Below are 19,349 nucleotides of genomic sequence, written 5' to 3' on the forward strand. Positions count from 1 at the left end.
TCAAAGTTAAATACATTTTTAACAGTAAAGCAGTTACATCAAACCAAAAGGTACAGTACATGAACCATCAGCTCTCATCAACAGTAAAAAACATTTACAACATTAACATTTTTAATGTATTTCCGTGATTGTGGACGAACGATCATCACAAGACTATTCGTGTTTGGTCTTGTTACCTCGATTGAACTGAACCCTGCGTTATTCAAGACATACTGCGATCAGAAAAGGATCTGTAGTGAGTAAAGTGAGTGTAATAGCACCCAGAAATAGCTCCCTTTAAACTATTTTTACTAACTTTTTGCTTATTCTTTTGAACAGATACGTTTTGGATCATAAATCTGTTCTTTTTAACTGTAACTGTAAAGGGCAACACAGGTGATTGGCTTCATTTGTTAAAAGAAAAGTTTTATTTAATTGTAGAAAAATGTGTTTGTACTCAAAAGTTAGCAAAAATTAAGATATCAAAAAAAAGAAATCTTGTTATCTGTACCAAAGTTCAGGCACAGTATTTGCATCAATAATGAACGAGGTGCTAAAAACTGTTATTAGTTTTGTCCATAAACAGAAAATTATTGCCAACAAGTTTGATAATTGATAATAATTGAAGTCATATGTGTAGCAAAAATGTCTGATTTGCTATTTTTCATTGTATTATTATTGTAAATTGAATATATTTGAGTTTTATAAGGTCAGTCGGATAAAACGAGACATTTGAAGACACCACCTATAATTTTCTGCCATTTTATAGAGTTAACTAATTAATTAATTGATAAGAAAAATCATGTTTAGTTGCAGCCCTTGTGTTTAAAGATTTATAAGCTTTAACCAGCTTAATGTGCATCTGCTCTTCTAGACAACAACGTTTGCAGGTGCTGAAAATCATTTTATGGTCCAATTCAGTTTATAAAGATTTCAAAACCTCTGGAATTAAGGATGAAAAGTTATCTCGTATGTCATGTGGTTGGAGGTCAGACTGGATTCGGGGTGTTTCTGTGGTAGACCTGCTCCCACATCACCGTGCCGCAGATGCAGAAGAAGTCCCAGAGGTTGCAGAAGACTCCGCGGTCGAAAGGGTTCTCCTCGTCCCCGCAGTGCTTCAGGTAGGAGATCCTGTGCCGCGACATGAACTCCCAGGTGGTGCAGTTGATGGAGACCAGGTAGAGGTGGCAGCCCAGCAGCAGCGCCACCACCACGGAGAAAACCCCGATCACGCCAAGCGCCGCCAGCAGGAAGCCGTTCACTCTGAACCAAAGCTCCCACGTCACGCTGGGTGAGACGCCTGACCTGGAAGATCAACATCAAGGTAGATAAATTAACAATAAATTAACAAACGGAAGAGGAAGCACACAAGACAATGAGAACACACAAACATAAAACCGGTAGCACACATCATGACGCCAACAATCATAAAATAGAAAGTAGTAAAGTAAAAAGTAAACTAATGTTAACGAGCAACTGGTGATGATGTTCATTTTCATCATTACAAACCGCCCGAATGATATAAAAAGTAGCCAAAAATGATCCCAACACGCCTGCGAAAGCATTTTAATCCACCTAATTAAACAATAAGAAGCCCAGTCTGGCAGCAGTGATTATGAGTCCTCCCACAAATTAAACTGTAATGTTCCACCACAAAGGATATTTTTATTTTTAACTATGTGTTACGTCCCAGTTTGCTTTCTATGTCTTGTTCTTACACTACAGCACTTTGCTTGACTTAACTACACTTTACAGAGAGGGCTTTTTAATTTGTTTTAGATCATTTAGACTCTAATTAGTTCTTTCTTTGTCATTCAAGTCCGACATTTGGTCTAATTTGACTCAACTGTCGTTCTTTGACTCTGCTCATTGAGGTTTAAACCCGAACAGTGAGATGATTTCTGCCTCCTATAATCTACAACACATTTCACAGCAGTTTAAGGCATCTGCTAAAAAGTTGCTAAATCACTTGAACTTTGAAATAGTACTTGAGCAACACATTAAAGTAAACAAAGATAAGTCTAATCAACGTTGCTGCTATTCTCAGAAACTCACAATGTTACCGAATTAGGCCCTAATGTTGCAGAGATAAACACACACACATAGATCACGTTCAGCAGACGTACAGAGCGATGTGAAGGGCCCACAGCAGAGCCAGCAGCTGCACCAGCAGGTAGACGATGAACCAGCGGTGGTTCCTCTCCCCGACGCAGTTCTCGATCCAGGGACAGTGATGGTCGAAGCGACGCACGCAGTGTTTACACGTCTGACAGTGCTTCGCTCTCATTGGCTGCTGCTTGAAACGGAAACAGGAAGAGAGAAAAGGCCGATGAAGATAAACCGGGACTGATCAGACATCGATGTCAGTCGTTCTGCTGTTTCAAGCCACTAAAAATGCATTTCATCTTTTAAAGTTTAGAGCTGCAACGATGAGCTGATCAACAGAAAATTAATCTGCAAATATTTTGATGATCAAATAATTGTTTTAGTCATTTTTTTAAGTAAAAATGTCTTTGTGTGTGTTTGTGTGTGTTTGTGTAGCAGTAGGTAGACCGGAGAGTCTCTCTAACTATGTCTTGTTTGCACCACATGGTGGCGATAACACATAGCTCATAACACACAGCACTGAAACATTTTTATTGTTTGCAGTGTTCACTGTATGCATTTAATCTCCTCTTTGATTGGATTAAAATGTAAATATCCTTCCTGTTTTATGTTAACCTCATGTCTTAGAGTGGAGGGAATGATTGAAAAGTGTTTTTACTGTAACTGATGCAATATAAGGACATTTGCAGGGAAACAGTGATTCATGACTCAATAAGAAGAATGTGGGAGGAGGGTAAAGCGGGAACTGAAAACAATGAGATGTGGTTCACATGGAGTCAAAGTTATTTTGTCAAATGACCATGACATTCTCATAAATTACTCAGTAATGTTTATAATTATATGCAACATGTCATATTTCTGTTGTTGTCTTAAAAAAAAAAGAGTTAGATCTCCTCTTCAGGTGGACTGATTGCTCTGATCTGAATCACACTGTTGTGGTGACAAAATGTTCCATCACATGCTGTCTGACTGTACTGTATGTTTGGCAAAGTTGCATTATTGTTGCACATCAAGGGGGGGGGGGGGGGGGGGGGAGAAAACCTGTGTTTGAGCTTTAGAAACATTAGAGAGGAAACAGAGTATAAATCACTGAGTGTAAGTTAGCAGCAGCTGGTTACCTGCAGCAGACAGTATCCGCAACGCCGCAGCCGAGGGGTCGAAGACTGAGGAATCATGGACTCCATTTCCTCATTTGAACCCTGAACGCCCTGCGCAACACACACACTGATGTGGGTCACACATATACACACACACGTCATCAACTGTGACCTTCACTTAAAAAGACTAAACACATGTTTTTCCATGTTTTAGCTCATTTAGTACAAAGTCTCGACACTTTACATCACTGATGACCGTTTTTCTAAAGTATACAGTTGGTTTCTAGTTCAGTTCCTGCACAAAAACAACTTCTTTTATTGATATGTTTATTTATGTGTGAGCTTTTAATCAGGTTTATAAGAACATATTGATGAACATTTTAATGAGAAACTACATGTTTCGCATGATAAACATCAGTAACTAAGTAAAAATAGAACTTGATATTAAATAAGGGAATAAGAATAACATTAAACAACATAAAGCAACAACAGGGTGATAAGATGTTCCGTCGCAGCGAACATCTTGTCTGCTTGTATTTTTGTCAATGTTTCATTATTGTTGCTCAGTCATGTTGCTGAAAGCACAAACTGCCTTCATGTGCTAATGGAAAGTATTTTTAGAGACCAGCGAGCCGACTCGGTTGTATTTTTTCTTTTTAATTATATATGATTTGAAGTGAAAATGGACTAAATGCAAAAAATGAAGATGCTTTAAGTTGATTAATGCCTTTAAAATCAGATCAAGACAAACAAAACAGCACTGAGATAAAACTAGATTTGAATATTAACATGAGTCTGTGACATGATGCGTCTTCTTTATGTTAAATATACACCAAACATATCTTTATACTGTTCTACAGTATCTAACTGCTTTACAAGAAACCATTTTCATTATATTTAAATGTCATTTAGGTTTATATTATGTGCTACATTTACTTTAAGTCTAAGAGCATCATATACAAACAAACAATAATGTTTCTGTACAAGTTATATTTATTCTCTTGTGTTGTTTTCAATGTTTTTCTGACTTTGATTTGATCAATAAAGTACTAAAAAAAAACTAGAAAAGTTCTTTACTTCATCCGACGCCCTTTTTGAACATTGAAAGGTTTTTATTTGTGCTGCTTACTGAAAGTTTGCTGTTATTTTTGTTTTGTTTTGCTGCCTATATTATTTATTTTGTTATTTTAACAGGTTTGAAATAAAAATAACCTAAAATCTATAAATCTAAATCTAATCTAATGCAGCTACTATTAATTTACTTTTTCAAGTCTACAGTACATGTAGCTGCAAAATTAACATCTGCAAACTGAAATATAAATGTGAAGAAAAAATATGTAGTTATTTTAAAGATTTTTAACTTAACATACAATAAAACAGCCATTTATACGAGGCATTTTAAGTCGATTTTGTCATGTTTTGTTTGATTTATGCTTCAGTTTCCTACCGTGATAAATACAGTGGAAGTGAATATTGTGGTTGGAAGCTCATAGATTGAGTTTAATAATGAATCAATTCAGTGACTTGTGGATTGCAAAATGTAATTTAAATCCAAAGTTCAGTCCGATCAGGTTCAGCAGGTCGTAGAGTGGTGAGAAGTTCATTTTTCAACAGTAAAACGTTCGACTCTGCAGCATCAATATCAGAATCGGTGTCAAAAGCTCCTTTTAAATTCTTCCTCTTAACGAATCTCACCTTGACAGCGTCGCTGAGGACGAAGCCGGGATCCATTAAAGAAACTGCAAAGTATAAAAGCACCGACAGAACGACCAGCAGGAAGAACAGAACCGGCAGCAGCAGCTCTCCTCGCTCCTCACACTTCCGCAGATCTACACACACACACACACAACAACACACAACAACACACAACAACAGACAACAACACACAACAACAGACAACAACACACATCGTATCAGACGGAAAACTTCATAAGAAACAAGCTTATACATACAGAGTAGAGTTAGGCTTTATTAACAATATTAAATATAATGTTTTGTCTCAGTACATTGATACTGAAGTGATAATATATTGACTATCAGTCCCTCCGGACAGTAATATCAGTAAACTATGTTTGGGTCACAGAAATGCAGATATGATGCTTCAGTGTTAAACTGTAACAGACGCTGTTTGTTCGCTGCTCTTGTCTTGTTTTGGTTCACTAGTTTCTATTTATGAATTCATTTCTTGTAAAACTGGTTTTACTGGTTTCTGCCTTTTGTTTTCATTCCTGTGTCTTTGTTTTTATTGCTTGTTGCGTGTAAAGCACTTTGTAACATTGGTTTTGAAATGTGCTACACAAATAATCATTATTATTAATAATAATAATTACATATATACCCTGAGGCCTCTAATCTCATGATCTATTCAGTTAGTAGAAAAAGGCCTAAACAATTATTAAACGGCATTTGCGGAGTGAAATTGTGCTTCTGCTCTTTTTCTTTAAGGGATAATATATTATTTCATAGAAGTTTGTAATTTTTTTGGAGGATAACAGGGGTAGAGCTGCAACGATTAGTCAATTAATCGATAAGTTGTCAACTATTAAATTAATCGCCAACTATTTTGATAATTGATTAATTGTTTGTCATTTTTTGAAGACAAAATATCTAAAAGTTTCTGATTCCAGCTTCTGAAATGTGAATATTTTCTGGTTTCTTTAGTCTTCTATGACAGTAAACGGTTGGTTGAGACTAAACAAGACGTCATCTTGGGCTTTGGAAACAGCGACTGACATGTTTCACCATTTTCTGACATTTTATGGGCCAAACAATTAATCGATTAATCAAAAAAATAATCAAAATATGAGATAATGATGGAAAAAAATTGATAGTTGCAGCTCTAAACTATCAGTCCCTCCAGACAGTAATATCAGTAAACTATGTTTGGGTCACAGAGATGCAGATATGATGGTTCAGTGTTGAACTGTAACAGACGCTGTTTATTCGCTGCTCTTGTTTTGTCTGGTTCACTAGTTTCTGTTTCTGTATTCAATTCTTGTAAAACACTTTGTAGCACTGGTTTTACTGGTTTCTGCCTTTTGTTTTCATTCCTGTATCTTTGTTTTTGTTGTTTGTTGTGTGTAAAAGCGATGTATCATTATATATCCCAAGGCCTTTAGTCTCATGATTAATTCAGTTAGTGGAAGAAGACGTAAACAACTGACAATTATCATGCAGCGTTTGCAGCATGAAATGTTGTTTCTGCTCTTTTCTCTAAAGAATATTATATTATTTCATACAAGTTCATGTGTTTTTTTTAAGGAAGATAACGGACGTATTCTTCATTTCAAAACACGTGATATTGAGGGGAGAAATATCTCACTTCTAAGCACAATTTGATGCTGCTTGCAGGTAATAATAATAATAATAATAATAATAATGATGATGATGAAGTTTATCCATATTAGGGCTGCAACTAACAATTATTTTCATTATCAATTAATCTGTCAATAATTTTCTCAATTAACCTCTCTCCCTTTCTAGTGTTTATTCTCAGGAAGACTTCATGTTTACAAAAATATGAAGTCCTTTTTGGAAATCCACCTGCACCTTTTCATGAGTGAGACACCATAGAGCCACATGCTGCCCTTCACCTTCACAGACAAAATCACAAACAGTTATTTGGACTGAAAAGCATTCAGGTGGATTTCAAAGACCTTCTGCTCTGTTTCTGAATCACCTCGAGTGTTTCTGACGCTTTCACGTGAAACTTTGGGAGGTTTCCTTTCCGGCAACATCAGAGTTATGCAGACAGTCACTGTGGTTGAAGAGTCATAGGAGCTACAGTAATTCAAATTTGGGTGTATCATTTTTTGTATTTGCTCCAAATCAAGGGTGGAGTGGAAGAGAGAGAGTTATTGAGGTTGATGAAAAGAATTGTTAGTTGCAGCCCTACTATAAATAAACTTAATTATTATTATTTAAAAAACACAGAAAAAGAAACTAGTGAACCAAACATAAGATAAATATATAAAAAGTGTAGGCTCAAAATGATTAATTGATTATCAAAATAGTCGATTAATTCAATAGTTGGCAACTAATCAATTGACTAATTGTTGCAGCTCTAACAAGAACAAAGTATCAAATACATATATTGCCACATATGTAATATTTTAAAAACATATAAAAATAAGAAAAAGCACAAATAAATCTCAATGAAGTTCTTTCCACTTTCCTGGTTTCCAGCCTCTCTCCTCATTAAACAGGTAAAACGTCCCAGTTTGAAAGACTTACCGGTGTTGTGCAGGAACAGTATGAGAGTTATGACCCAGGTTAGCAGGGTGTGTGTGGCCCGAACCAGAAACCCGGTCCGGAACATGTTCTGAACCATTTTTATAACAAAATCTTTCATTAGCACCGCTGCTAACTAGCAAGCTAACTGATAGCTTCGTTAGCTGTATTTAAAAAACATAACTATCCAGCTATGGCTTTAAAAAAAATTATAACTTTTAACTATGCTAGGAAAGTAAAGTGTCATTTATAAGCCAAATATGTAGCAAGTTACAGCAGTAAAGACGCATTTTTATCAAATTTTGACTGATTCTATTTATCAACCTGGTCGCCGCTTCCTTGTTTTGATACGGAAATCTGCGAGGACAAAATACGCGAAGTTAACCTTGTGTGAAAAAGCCAAACGAGTAATAATAATGGCAAATCTACGTCCAGTGATGGAAATGTATTCAGAGTCTTTACTTAGTCTTAACTAAGTATATTTAATCATGTACAGTGGAGTAAAAAGTACAAAGTAACACAAAATGTAAATAATAAAGTAAAGTACAAGTACCTAAAATATGTACTGAAGTACAGTACTTGAGTAAATGTACTTAGTTATTTTCCACCATTGCCTGCGTCAATTACTGTTATATAACATGTTGACTGTTACACTTTAATCCCGTCCCAAGAATCAGACTTTGTTTGCTTTACATTTAATCTAAACCTACGTAATCCCCATATATGTAATAATGTTTTAAAACCTCAAGGACACAAACACACACACAAATATTCACTGAACGCAACATCTTTACTAAAATGTCTGTTGTGTCAATAACATACCAACATATCCCTTTACACAGTGTCAGCCAATTTAATTGTGTCTTTTAGAGTACAGAGCAACTAATTTGACTTTTATCTCTCTCTGCCAGGTCACAGTAGTTTGTGGAAACCTCCTGACACTTCTAGGAACAGCTGAACCCTCCCTGAACCCCCCCACCCCCACCGTCAATTTAGTTGTAAACTTGCCAGTGTGGAAACAAGCAAGTTTATACTCTGACTATATCTTTGTGTAGTTATATTGGACAATATTATCATGAGACAAGTTGAGGTAAAGTAGAATTATAATAATTTAATTGTAAAACTCTTAACTCCTCTTTTGCTCTTAAAGGATTGGTTCACCCAAATTACAAAAAAAATAAAATGTTTTATTTACAACTGCTGATATCAAGAAAAATGCAGCTAATCTTGGTTTTGCTTTATCTTAAATTTGTAGAAAAGAGTTTATCCACAGAACACACTGTTGATAGTTTTCATTAGAAATTCTTATTACCAGACAAAAAGCCCTCATGAAACTGTCCTGGGCTTTAATCCAGAGTAACACTGTTTCTGGACGGAGATGTTGCTGTTAAATTTGCAATTTTGGCAATAAAGTTAATGCTGTGACCTGCACAGCTGCCTCCATTGTGTTAAGTGTAAATAATAAAAAATAATCCTTATTTATAGAGGACTTTTAAAAACCCACAAAACAAAGTGTTTCATAAATAGCAGCAAATTAAATACAGACAAATCATAAAATATAGTTTTTATGTTCTAATAAATAAAATCTAGCTCCATAATGTAAGATAAAACAAAAGAAATAAAAACGGAAATAAGACAGTTCAAACTAAATAAAATCAGGAAACATTCTCTGATAAAAGCATGTTTTAAAAAGAGATTTTTAAAAAAAAAGTTGCTACAAATAATATAATCAATTTGTAAGATTCACTATCACTGATATTTTTGTAATTTGTTTGATCCGACCGTCTAGTTCAGCTCAACAATGAGCCTCGATTGCAAACCGATTTCTCAGTATCACAAGCTGTAAAATATGATGGTGAGAAAACTTGTTGTCTATAATCCAGCCTGCAGCAGCAGCATACATGGCTTCATTAAAATACTTTAGTTTCAAATACTTTAATTATTCACCTGAACTGTTTATGGAGAAAAACTGAAACACTTGTATTTCCAAGACAGACAAGTTTGACTTAAAACTACAGCTGTTGATTAAATCAGCTGCTTTAGTTTTTGGTCGTCTGTGACATTTTAACACTGATCTTAACTCGATTACCTTTTAAATTCATTAACCACACACAGGATTATGCAGATTAAGAGAGACATGACACTCAGAATAAACAAGAATTTGCATTTATTTGCATCAAAATGGTCCATTAAAACAATACTAAAAACTGATTCTTTACAAAAGAATTATTACCTGCATTGATATGACATTCAGAGGCTCTTCCAGCTTTGATTAAAGTGCATTATGTTGCTCATCTTTTTAAAGCCCTTTTTTTACTTCCCCCTCTGAGTATAAATGTGAAAAGAAAACCCACGAGTGCTCTTCTGTGAATTAAATAATTATCTAACCTGAGGTGAACATGATCTAACCTGAGGTGAACATTAAGACATTTATACTTTTTCTCTTTTTAAAAAGGGCAAAAAACATCCTACATCTACATGCAGACATCTGTTTGCACTGAAAAACGTCATCCTTCAGTCGATTAAGTATCAACCAAAGTGACTAACGGATACAAACTCCAACACCCCTTTTATAGCATTTTACCAGACAACTACATTTAGTGTTTGACAGCCACTCAATAAGGCTGTTGCCTGGTGTTAACTTTCACACCCTGAATAGAGTCAAACTGCATTTTTTAAAACTGTTAGCAATCACACATTTGGCTACTCAGACAGGAAACATGCAGCATTTATCTCCTCCTCTAGACAATAAAAATCAATAAATACAGAACAGATGGAAATAAATAATCTGCAGCCAGTCGTTCGTTCGTTCATTCATTCATTCATTCAGGACAGGGGTGGAGAGAGATCAAACTCACATGTGCAAAACCCTCTCTCTCTTTTTCCAGGAACACAATCTCTTTTTCTTCCTTACAGGCAGAACCGTTAAAGAATAAAACTTCTTAAGAGCTTATTAATGCTGTATCTGCCATGTAAAACGTGCTCCATCTTCAGTAGATTTATATAAAAAGGGGGGGAGGGGGGAGGAGGTGGTGCATGTTTAACGGATGCTGACTGACCAAAGCTTGCAATGTCACACCAACATGAAAAAAACAAAAACAAAAACATAACTGAACACTTCCTCAGGCACCATAATACAAAGTGGCAGGAAGAGCATTTGGTCCTCGATTTACAGTCTCTTACATTCCACGTGTTTCTCGTTTCCAAGCTCCTGATACTTTAAAACATAAATAGCAGCGGTCACTGTCCCGACAACCTGAGCTCACAGAGTCCATATCCTCCATCTTTCCAACGTTCAGTGTCCTTTCTCGTCTTTCGTCAGCTGACATTCACAGAATGAGATCGCTCCACGAACCCCAACAGGTCCCTGGGATTCCCTTAGCATGAGTCCTTGACTGGAGGAGGTGAGGTGAGGGGAGGGGGGGGGGGGGGTTTGGGTATGTAGGGGTCACTTGTCATATGACAATGAGAAGGGGGGTGAGTTTCAGCGTGAGGTCACTCCCAGCTGTGTCTTCATGTTCTCGTACACTACGTAGCTAATGCTCACAGCGGGGATGACTTTTAGGAAGTTGGGGGCCAGGCCTCTGTAGAGCCCCGCGGGGCCCTCGGTCTGCAAGATCTGCTTGAAGAGACCCGTCATCGTCATCTGCTGGCTGCCTCCTGACGCCGCTACAAAAGATAACAAAGATTACACTCAGGAGGATGTCGCAATAGAGGATGTTGCAATAAAGAGATAAAGATTATGAGCCTCCTAGTTTGTTTAAAACTCTCTGGACTTAAAATCACTTTGGGTTTGATGGTCAAATAAACTTTTAAACTTGTATTTTGTCTGAACTTCACTAGTTGGATTTGATGAAGTTTCACTTTTTTAAAAAGTCTAGTATTAAATGTGTCAGTTCAGCGTTTGCTGCTTTATTGAGCAACAGCATCACTGATTCATGTCTGACATGAACTTTCCTCCCTCTGACTGACAACAGCTGTGGAGGCTTTTCACAGAAATAAAGTAGGTGCGGTGCCTTAAAGAGCAGCTGACTACATTTCCAATTAATGTCTAATATAGTTTTACAACAGCGTATTGATGCAACCGTGACGAAATATTTACTCAGTGTCACATTTTAACAAGATACTTTTCACATTAAGTTTCTCATTATGAGAAGAAACTGAGCAAATATTTTTTAATCATGGTGGCTGTGATACACTGCTGTACAATTTGATGCATTTTCCCTGTAAGAATAATACAATTCTCCAGGAAAAACTCAATATTTGGAATGTCTTAATAGGAAAAATGGTCAAATTTAAGACGTAAATCTCCTCTCAATGCATTTGTGACACGCAAAGTCCGTTTTCTACACCTGAAGTAGTCAGATTACTACGAACTGGTATTTCGGGAACTAAGGCCTCACCTTGTGCTTGCATGCGGGTGCGGATGAGAGCGAGGGGGTAACTGGCGAGCTGACCGCAGCCGCTGGACACGGTGCCGCAGGCCAGCAGGACGAGCACGCCGGGGTCGTGGCTGTTGATGCCGTACTGCTGCAGGTAGCTGTTCTTCAAGGTCTGACGAGAAGAAGAAGAAGGACAGGATTGATTAATCATGTTCGTGTATTTGACCGTTTTTCCCCCCCCCACACACACAGTATTATGTCATTTAGATTCTGTTATATAATCCAGTCATGTGTTTGCTCGCCATCTCAAGTTTTATTCATGTCGAGGTAAGATGTTGTAATAAAACCTTTTGGCTTTTTAAATAAACACTTCTCTTGTATTTTATATTTGGTTTCATACTCATGTTTTATCAGTGTGCAAAGTTCACAAAAAGAGAAGAAAGAAAGTGTAAATGTGGTGAATTTTCAGCCTGAAGATTAACATTCCTACCACAGCGATACTAAAAAACACAACTCGATACTACTGACAGGAATGTGAGAAAACTAAAAATAGACTGGAGGGAGTTTGATAGGATAAGAGTCGGTGTAGTGGCGACGTCTCACCTCGTACACCGCCAGGTCGATGCCTGCGTAGGGGATGATGCCCAACATGTTGGGGACGTAACCTTTGTAAAACGCTCCGAGTCCTTCTTTCCTGAAAATCTGCTTCGCACAGTCTGCGATACCCGAGTACTGACCCGTCGTCCTCAGAGCCAGACGGGTTTTCAGCACCTGGAGACAGAAAAAGAAGATAAATTAGTGCATTGATACCAGGAATGTAGGCTGTGTTCTAAACTTTATTATACATATAAACAAAAAGTCAATTTATTAATTCTATGAAACTTGGAGAGGAAGTTTCCTGAACTGATAATCACCTCCATGGGGTAGATTGTACTCTGGGCGGTCAATCCAGCCAGAGATCCAGCGACAAGTCTCTCCAGGATGCTCAGAGTCTCCTTATCGCTGCCGATCAAACGTTTGATCTGGAGAAATCAATCGAGATGAAAGATGTTATTAAACTGCCATCAGGAAGTGTTTCATTTACCGGTGTATGTGTGTTTGTGACGTACCTGCTCATACGCCATGAACTTCAGCGCCGACTCGGGGGCGATTTTGATGATGTTCACTCCGTTGCCTCGCCACAACGACCTCGTGCCGCCTTCTTTGATCATCTGCATCAACCCGCTCATGATGCACATGTTGTTGGTTCGGGATCCATAAACCTGAAGACCAACAAAAAAAAACAACAACCAATCAATAAATGTGATGGGAACGTTTGACAAACCCAAAGCTGGCAAATTCTGGCCGCGTCCGGCAGCTCAATCTTGGAATTTTGGGATGAATTTGGATCGGCGCCATGTGGGCCACGAATGTTTTTTTTGGTAAATAACCCAAATGCATCATTAACAAATCAATAGGGCACACGGTTGTTTCAAAGTCGACCTTTACACGCGACAGCTGACGCAAATCGGGGCCGTTGACACAGATTCTGACTCTGCCTACAGTTAAGACCTTCAGCCCGTCGTTGACGGTGGATCTGACACAGGATTACGCAGTCAAGGGTGTTACGGACGTTTGTGAGCCGCCATTGGTCGGTCAGGTGGCCTGGCTCTGATAGACAATCAGCCCCTGGACTCCGCCCCCCCCCCCTGCTCTCTATTAAACATTAACTTGTTTATGGGATTAGGTAACTTAGGCTCTTGAGCAATTTCTTTCAAGTTTCTCCTTGTTTAACTGATTGTGCCACCTGGAGTTACAAAAGAGGTTCAGATTATTCCCTCTAGGAGAGTCTTATACTATTAAAAATTTTAAAAAAAACAAGTTAATCTCTAGATTGGACTTTAACATGATGCCTCACTGAGCCAAACAGCTGACAACTGGGTCACAGCACCCAAAAGCTGATGATTATTCTCCTCTGCAGCAAATAACAAGCGAGATAAGAGTTTCCACAGTTTCCTCTGCACACTGTTCTGCTCCCAAACTTTCCCCGTCTATTTAAAAAAAAAACTCCCTGCAGACTTGTCTTACCTGCATCATGACTTTGACTCTGTCAAGCGGAGCGGTGCAGGTCCTGGAAACGGCTCCGGCTCCTCCACCTGCGACCAGGTGCCTCCACCACATTCCAGTCATTTTCTCCTCGTGGGTGAACTCATCAGGCACCAACAGGTTATCACCCACATCGAATATCTACCAGGAAGAGAGAGACATGAATTATTAGATTTACAGAATTTCAGAGGTGGCTTCCTGTCCTATCTGGTAGATATTTTTAGTAGAATAGTTTTTGCTAGTTAAAAAAACTTGACAGAAGACACTTAAAACTGCATCTCTGCACGTGTCCTGTTCAGAACATTTTTCTCGTTAGCAGCGCGTGCTTGACAGCGGTCGCATGACTGAGTATACATCACGGGCCTCCACCGCCACAGTAAAAAAGGTCAAACTGTGCGACTGTCACGGTGCACCGGGTTTCTTTTCCACAGGTGTTGCAGTTCGTGTCAAGTTAATTGATTTCAGTAGATCGTCGTGGACATAGTGTGCTTCTTTGAAATCAGATCTTAATGAAGATCCCCCCCTCGGCAAAAGGTCAAAGAGTGCGAGTGTGTAAGGAGAAAAGTTTCCAGACGATCTGGGTCAGCAGACACGGCTTACAGCTGGATCGGTGTAAAGCTGCAGCGGTGGATTGGTGCCAACTGTGGTCACCATGTCTAAATTTAAAAAAGACTACCCCCCAAAAAAAGCAGTTTTGGACGGTCATAGAACAGCAAGATTCAAGAAAACTACTCTATGTGAAAAAAGGTCTTAATCTGTGAGATCTTTACTGCATCATTGTTATATAATTTTAGTGAGTCAATAAAATTTGCCATTTACCGCCCTGTCCTAATCAGAAGACATCAATCACCTCCTGCTCATATCTGGTAGCAGGTACAGAGCTCCAGTGTCACTCAGGGACACCAGCTTTGCATTCTGGCTCTGCTGCATGGATTGAACCCATGACCTCCCAGAGCATTCAACATCTTTTTTTTTTTTTTTTTTTTGCTTGCAAACTGGTATGACCCAGCAGCTCCAGTTTCATCAGTAACTTAGCTGCAATTTGCTTGGCCTCTTGGGGAGGACAGGAGAGTTAAACTCTAGCTGTATTCTTGGCCCTGGTTCAGTCTTTACTCAGTGCCAAGTTGAAGCTGCTTCTCATTAGCTGAATAGCAGTAAAACACTCGAACATCAATCAAGATCAGGCCGTTCTCCCGTGGGAGCTGTGCTACATCACTCAAGTCGCCACCGGCTCTGATTGACTGCTGCTCCTTTTACATAACAGCAAATCCTTCTGACATAATCCTCCCCGAATGGGAACAATTCCATTCACGGCCTAATGGAGCTTAATTGCTGACGCACGACTTGAGCCTTTTATGTAGTTTGCTTTCCAACTGACCTGTTTGTTTCAGACAGGAGGGAGGTATAATGCCTTAAATACTTAGATTAGGTTGAGTTTAAGTGATACTATTATTGGATCTGAAACTGGGTGAAAATATGACATCAGAAAATTTACGCAACACCAACTCCTAATAATAAAAGGAGGGAGTTTTCTGGAAGTTTGCACATTCGTGATTCATGATTCAGAACTTCCTTGTTGGCTGTTGGCGGTGAAAGGTCAGCATTGTTGCGGCTCAGCTGTCTGTACAGTTTCCTCCTTTTGGGGGAAAAACGTTTCAGTGCAGACGGCAAAACTAACCGTGGAGTGTTTCCAGTAGAGGATGATCTCAGGAATGCTCTCAGCCTTCTCCTCCATGGGATAGTTGCTCCATTCTTTACTGCTGATTGTAATCATTCCATTCTTATCCATGCTTTTAAAAAAAAGGAAAGATAAAAAATGTAAGATATTGAGCCCCTGAAACCAAAACATCAAAAATTCCAGAGTATGAAACATCAATAAAATTACCTCTGAAGGGCTTTCTCCGCATGCTGCGGGGAAATATGCACCCCGAGTTCCCAAAGAGACTGCATTAACTCCTTAGGATCAACGCGACCTTTAAGACAAAGGATATAAAGACAAGTTGTACGTTATTCTGACTCGAAAAAAATGACACAAAGTGAGAAATGAAAGGAGCACAGAGACGTGTGCAAGGAAACCGAAACCTTAAATTTGCAAGGCATCTGCTTTCGCACCTGCATGCTTCCTGTCAAGGCTCTTCACCACAAGTTTGAGGTCTTTCTCGTAATCTTGAAGATAGTGAACAAACTCCTCAAAGTCCAGCTGTCCGTCTGAGTCATGTTCTTCCCTATGTAAGGTTTTCTGCAAGAAATAATAAAAAAAAAATACAGGCAATAAGAAAATATTGTCTTGTAATGTCTGATAATAGTATAGTTTTATTGAAGCAATGAAGGAAAACAGCAGCACTCCGCTGCATCAGACTGTTTTTACTTAGTTTCAGGTAAAAACATTAGTTTCAGCAGTGGGTGACACTTTACAGGGTGCAGAGGAGTCACCTGTGTTGATACAGCAAACCATTTTTTTTACAGCCAAGATTATGAAACCGGTACAACAAGTTCTGATATGTACTCTATGTTTAAAATTAGCATCCATGTTTAAATTTAGCATCTAAATCCGCCAAATAACGAACGCCAAGAACATTTAGCTACAGCCTTGAATGTTAAAAAGGTGTGCCATCTTGTGTTTCATGGCCCCACGGGAAGCCACTGTGACCCATTTGCCAAGTTTCTCTGCTCTTGGCATTCTTGAATGACAGTGATGACATTGGTTTTTTCAGGACAGCCAGGTCTATCTTTGACCTCAACTGCTAACTGACCTGCCAACTGCTTTAATCCTGTCTAAGCTCAGGGCCTCCGGGGAGGTAAAACAAGACGAGGACAGAGACTGACCCGCTGCCCACAGCGCAGGCATATGACTGTCACGCAGTAATCTATACCTCAAGACAATCCTGCGGCCTCTCCTCCTGTAGCTCATGCCAACCTGCCTGCACAAGTACATAAATGTGACTTACAGCATGTTTAAAAAGGGGGAATGCCACGTGACCAATTTCAAGTATTTACATTTCTCTACATGCACTCAGTCCTCCAGCGTTTGTGTGCTTGTACTTTACCTTTTTTGTCCAACGGCCAACTGGCTAGTGAATGTTTAAATTTTTATCAGCCTTTCAATAGATTACCATAGTTGTTTTGCCTGGTGAGTGAAGCATATCCACCAGCAACTTGCAGATTTTACCAGCATTTTGCTGGTGCTAATTTTGTGGCCTGTACTGCCCTTCTCCAAAAAGGTCTGAAATTCAAGTGAGAAGGCTGTAAGCTGTTGTAACTGCTCTATTGAACACAAACAGGACAATGACAGTTCAAGTGAACCCCCGCTGAGTGCAAGAACTGCACAATCTGACAGGTTACAAATGGGCCCGTGTCCTATTGATTGTTGATGGAGCAAGAGCTCCAAGTACAGCAAAACCTTTAAATACAAGAATCAAGGTTCAGGTTTCAAGTTTACACCATCAGGAATGTTTACAAGTAATACATGAGCGATTAGAAGATGACATTTCATTTGCACTACTTGAAATCTGATTTCCAACTGAGAAGGAGCGTGATGGGGGCCAAAGTCCAGGAGCATCCCTGTGTACAAAAAAATGTATTTAAAAGTTTATCTGAAGTTTTGAGTCAAATCAAGAAGATATCTTTCAACATTACAGTCTTTTTAGTGCCAAAGTTCCTCTTTTTGTTACTGTACTTCGATCACAGCTAAACAGGGAAACACTGTCTGAGGAAACACAAAGAGGGAATTTGATGCTAAAAAAGACTATAAATGTGTCAGATATCCACTTGATATGACTAACTCAGACTGCTGAAGCCTCATGTAAACTTCACATCTACTTTTAAATGTATTTTTGCACTAAATGACTGTGTGGCCTCCATCACTTCCATTGAAAGCACATTTGAAGACCTTTTAATAGCCACTATGAACAGGAGGAATGATTACAGTGAGGACAACCTCTTTCATTGTTCATATGGACACCTGATTGTTGTTTTAAGACAGAGTTGAACAATTGTGAACTTGTCCTTTAAAAGGAATAAGGCATGAAGTCCCTGCAGGAAAATCTGACATTTTTTTAAAAAACAAACAAAAAAACTATTATGTTTTATTTCCAGTGTTACTGTGCATAATCTGTTGTCATATCTGTCTATTTCACTTTTTAAATATCGTTTTACTGTTATGTATTTATTTTCTAGTCTTGTAATGTCTGATAAGAGAATTGTTTTATTGATGAGAATTGTTTTATTGAAGCAATGAAGGAGCACAGTAGCACTCCACCGCACTACATTTGCTTTTATCTAATTTTAATGCCGAAATGATTTAATCTAATGTTGTCATGCAAAGTACTTTGTTTATATCGCAAAATTACAAAGTTTCATACTTTCGTTATGACATCAGATGCTGGCTTTCTCCTCCAAACCAAAAAAATGCACCAGACTGCAGCCTACATTCCTTTTTAGGGTGGATTTTCTCTGCTAAATGAATGACGCCGGCTTCAGGCGGTGCTGGCTCGTTCGCCGGTTTTTAAAAATGAGCGGTAGCATTAGTTTTTTAATAAACAAAAACAGTGTAAAGTTAAACATGTGTTCAGTGGTTACATCCAAGTATTCTCAAAAGACAGAAATATTCTCGTGGTGACTTTTCTGGAAGCCGGGCAGCTGTGCGGCCTAGTCGTAGAGGCTTTTTTTTACTACAGCGCTAATCTTTCCGGCGCCCGGAAAGAAAGGATTTAGTGGCGGTCAAAGTAAGTTAACTGGATTTAAAGAAGTAGGTAATAGTACATGCTGAGCCAGGATGTGTTTTGACATTTAAAAAAGTTGACTTTGAGTGTTTTCTTCTTACCTTTCGCCACCTTTGATACGTTGTGAACTCTTGCGACGGCAGAAGCACGCTCAATTTGTTGAAGAGAGACTTCAGCTCCGACGGCAGACCATTAGACTCGAAATACTCCACCTCAACGGGGTCTGAGTTAGACACGGGGACGTAAAGGCACAGGCTGAGCATGTTTGGCTCCGTAAAATTTAAAAAGTTCTACAATAAATAAATAAATAGCACAGCGAGATGTTAGCCCGCCGCGGGTGAGAACTGAAATGCCGGTAAAGAAACGCCGGCTCCTAAAAGAATCTCTGGAAGTCACGCCCCTTTACGGAGTATCGCTACGTCATTGGCTGTTGGGAACGTTGTGGACGTCATTTTACTACCGGCCAATCGCAGAGCTCGCCCATTGATGGGCCCGGCTCGGTCCCGCCTTCTTCTTTGTCAAAGAAAGGAGGCCTAATCGACCAATCCCGTCCTTTTATTTCGTCCGGCTCGTGAAATTTTGACCAATCTCATTCAAACCGTGGCAGAGGCGGACACGGAGGGGCGGGTTGGCGGCACATGTGCTACTGCGAGCTCAAACATCCACAACAAAATCCTTCAACCTTATAAAGCAAGAAACAGATACTGATTAAAAACAAACCTGGTGAATAGTAACAGCTGGTAGATAAC

General features: G+C 38.8%; 2 protein-coding genes across 3 annotated transcripts; both read right to left on the reverse strand.

Moving 5' to 3' along the window:
• Window positions 1–724: 724 nt before the first annotated feature.
• LOC121904724 (palmitoyltransferase ZDHHC12-B-like) lies at window positions 725–7,762 on the reverse strand. Of its 2 annotated transcripts, none has more exons than XM_042422610.1 (5): window positions 7,416–7,762; window positions 4,878–5,011; window positions 3,204–3,293; window positions 2,106–2,272; window positions 725–1,284 (listed from the first exon to the last, which is right to left on the reverse strand). In XM_042422610.1, exons 1-5 carry the CDS (start codon window positions 7,531–7,533, stop codon window positions 969–971), a joined length of 825 nt encoding a protein of 274 aa, XP_042278544.1. In that variant the 5' UTR covers window positions 7,534–7,762; the 3' UTR covers window positions 725–968. The 2 variants fall into 2 exon arrangements, with proteins under 2 accessions (XP_042278544.1, XP_042278543.1); XM_042422609.1 differs by having other exon boundaries at window positions 2,106–2,275.
• A 1,802-nt stretch (window positions 7,763–9,564) lies between these two features.
• slc25a25a (solute carrier family 25 member 25a) lies at window positions 9,565–18,960 on the reverse strand. The gene is made up of 10 exons (XM_042422240.1): window positions 18,702–18,960; window positions 15,992–16,118; window positions 15,765–15,852; window positions 15,558–15,669; window positions 13,862–14,020; window positions 12,904–13,056; window positions 12,709–12,816; window positions 12,398–12,565; window positions 11,816–11,966; window positions 9,565–11,081 (listed from the first exon to the last, which is right to left on the reverse strand). Exons 1-10 carry the CDS (start codon window positions 18,861–18,863, stop codon window positions 10,897–10,899), a joined length of 1,413 nt encoding a protein of 470 aa, XP_042278174.1. The 5' UTR covers window positions 18,864–18,960; the 3' UTR covers window positions 9,565–10,896.
• Between the last annotated feature and the right edge of the window lie 389 nt (window positions 18,961–19,349).

The sequence above is a fragment of the Thunnus maccoyii genome, chromosome 9 (assembly GCF_910596095.1).
Source record: "Thunnus maccoyii chromosome 9, fThuMac1.1, whole genome shotgun sequence".
Taxonomy (NCBI): Eukaryota; Metazoa; Chordata; class Actinopteri; order Scombriformes; family Scombridae; genus Thunnus; species Thunnus maccoyii.

Excerpts from the sequence above, each read along its gene's own strand:
- LOC121904724 (XM_042422609.1), bottom strand. The coding sequence starts at position 7,533 with ATGAAAGATTTTGTTATAAAAATGGTTCAGAACATGTTCCGGACCGGG. Across the intron at positions 5,012-7,415 it reads ACTGTTCCTGCACAACACCG|ATCTGCGGAAGTGTGAGGAG; the intron begins GTAAGTCTTTCA and ends GTGTGTGTGTAG. Across the intron at positions 3,294-4,877 it reads TCCTCAGCGACGCTGTCAAG|GGCGTTCAGGGTTCAAATGA; the intron begins GTGAGATTCGTT and ends TGTGTTGCGCAG.
- slc25a25a (XM_042422240.1), bottom strand. The coding sequence starts at position 18,863 with ATGCTCAGCCTGTGCCTTTACGTCCCCGTGTCTAACTCAGACCCCGTT. Across the intron at positions 16,119-18,701 it reads CGTATCAAAGGTGGCGAAAG|AAAACCTTACATAGGGAAGA; the intron begins GTAAGAAGAAAA and ends TATTTCTTGCAG. Across the intron at positions 15,853-15,991 it reads CCTTGACAGGAAGCATGCAG|GTCGCGTTGATCCTAAGGAG; the intron begins GTGCGAAAGCAG and ends TTTGTCTTAAAG.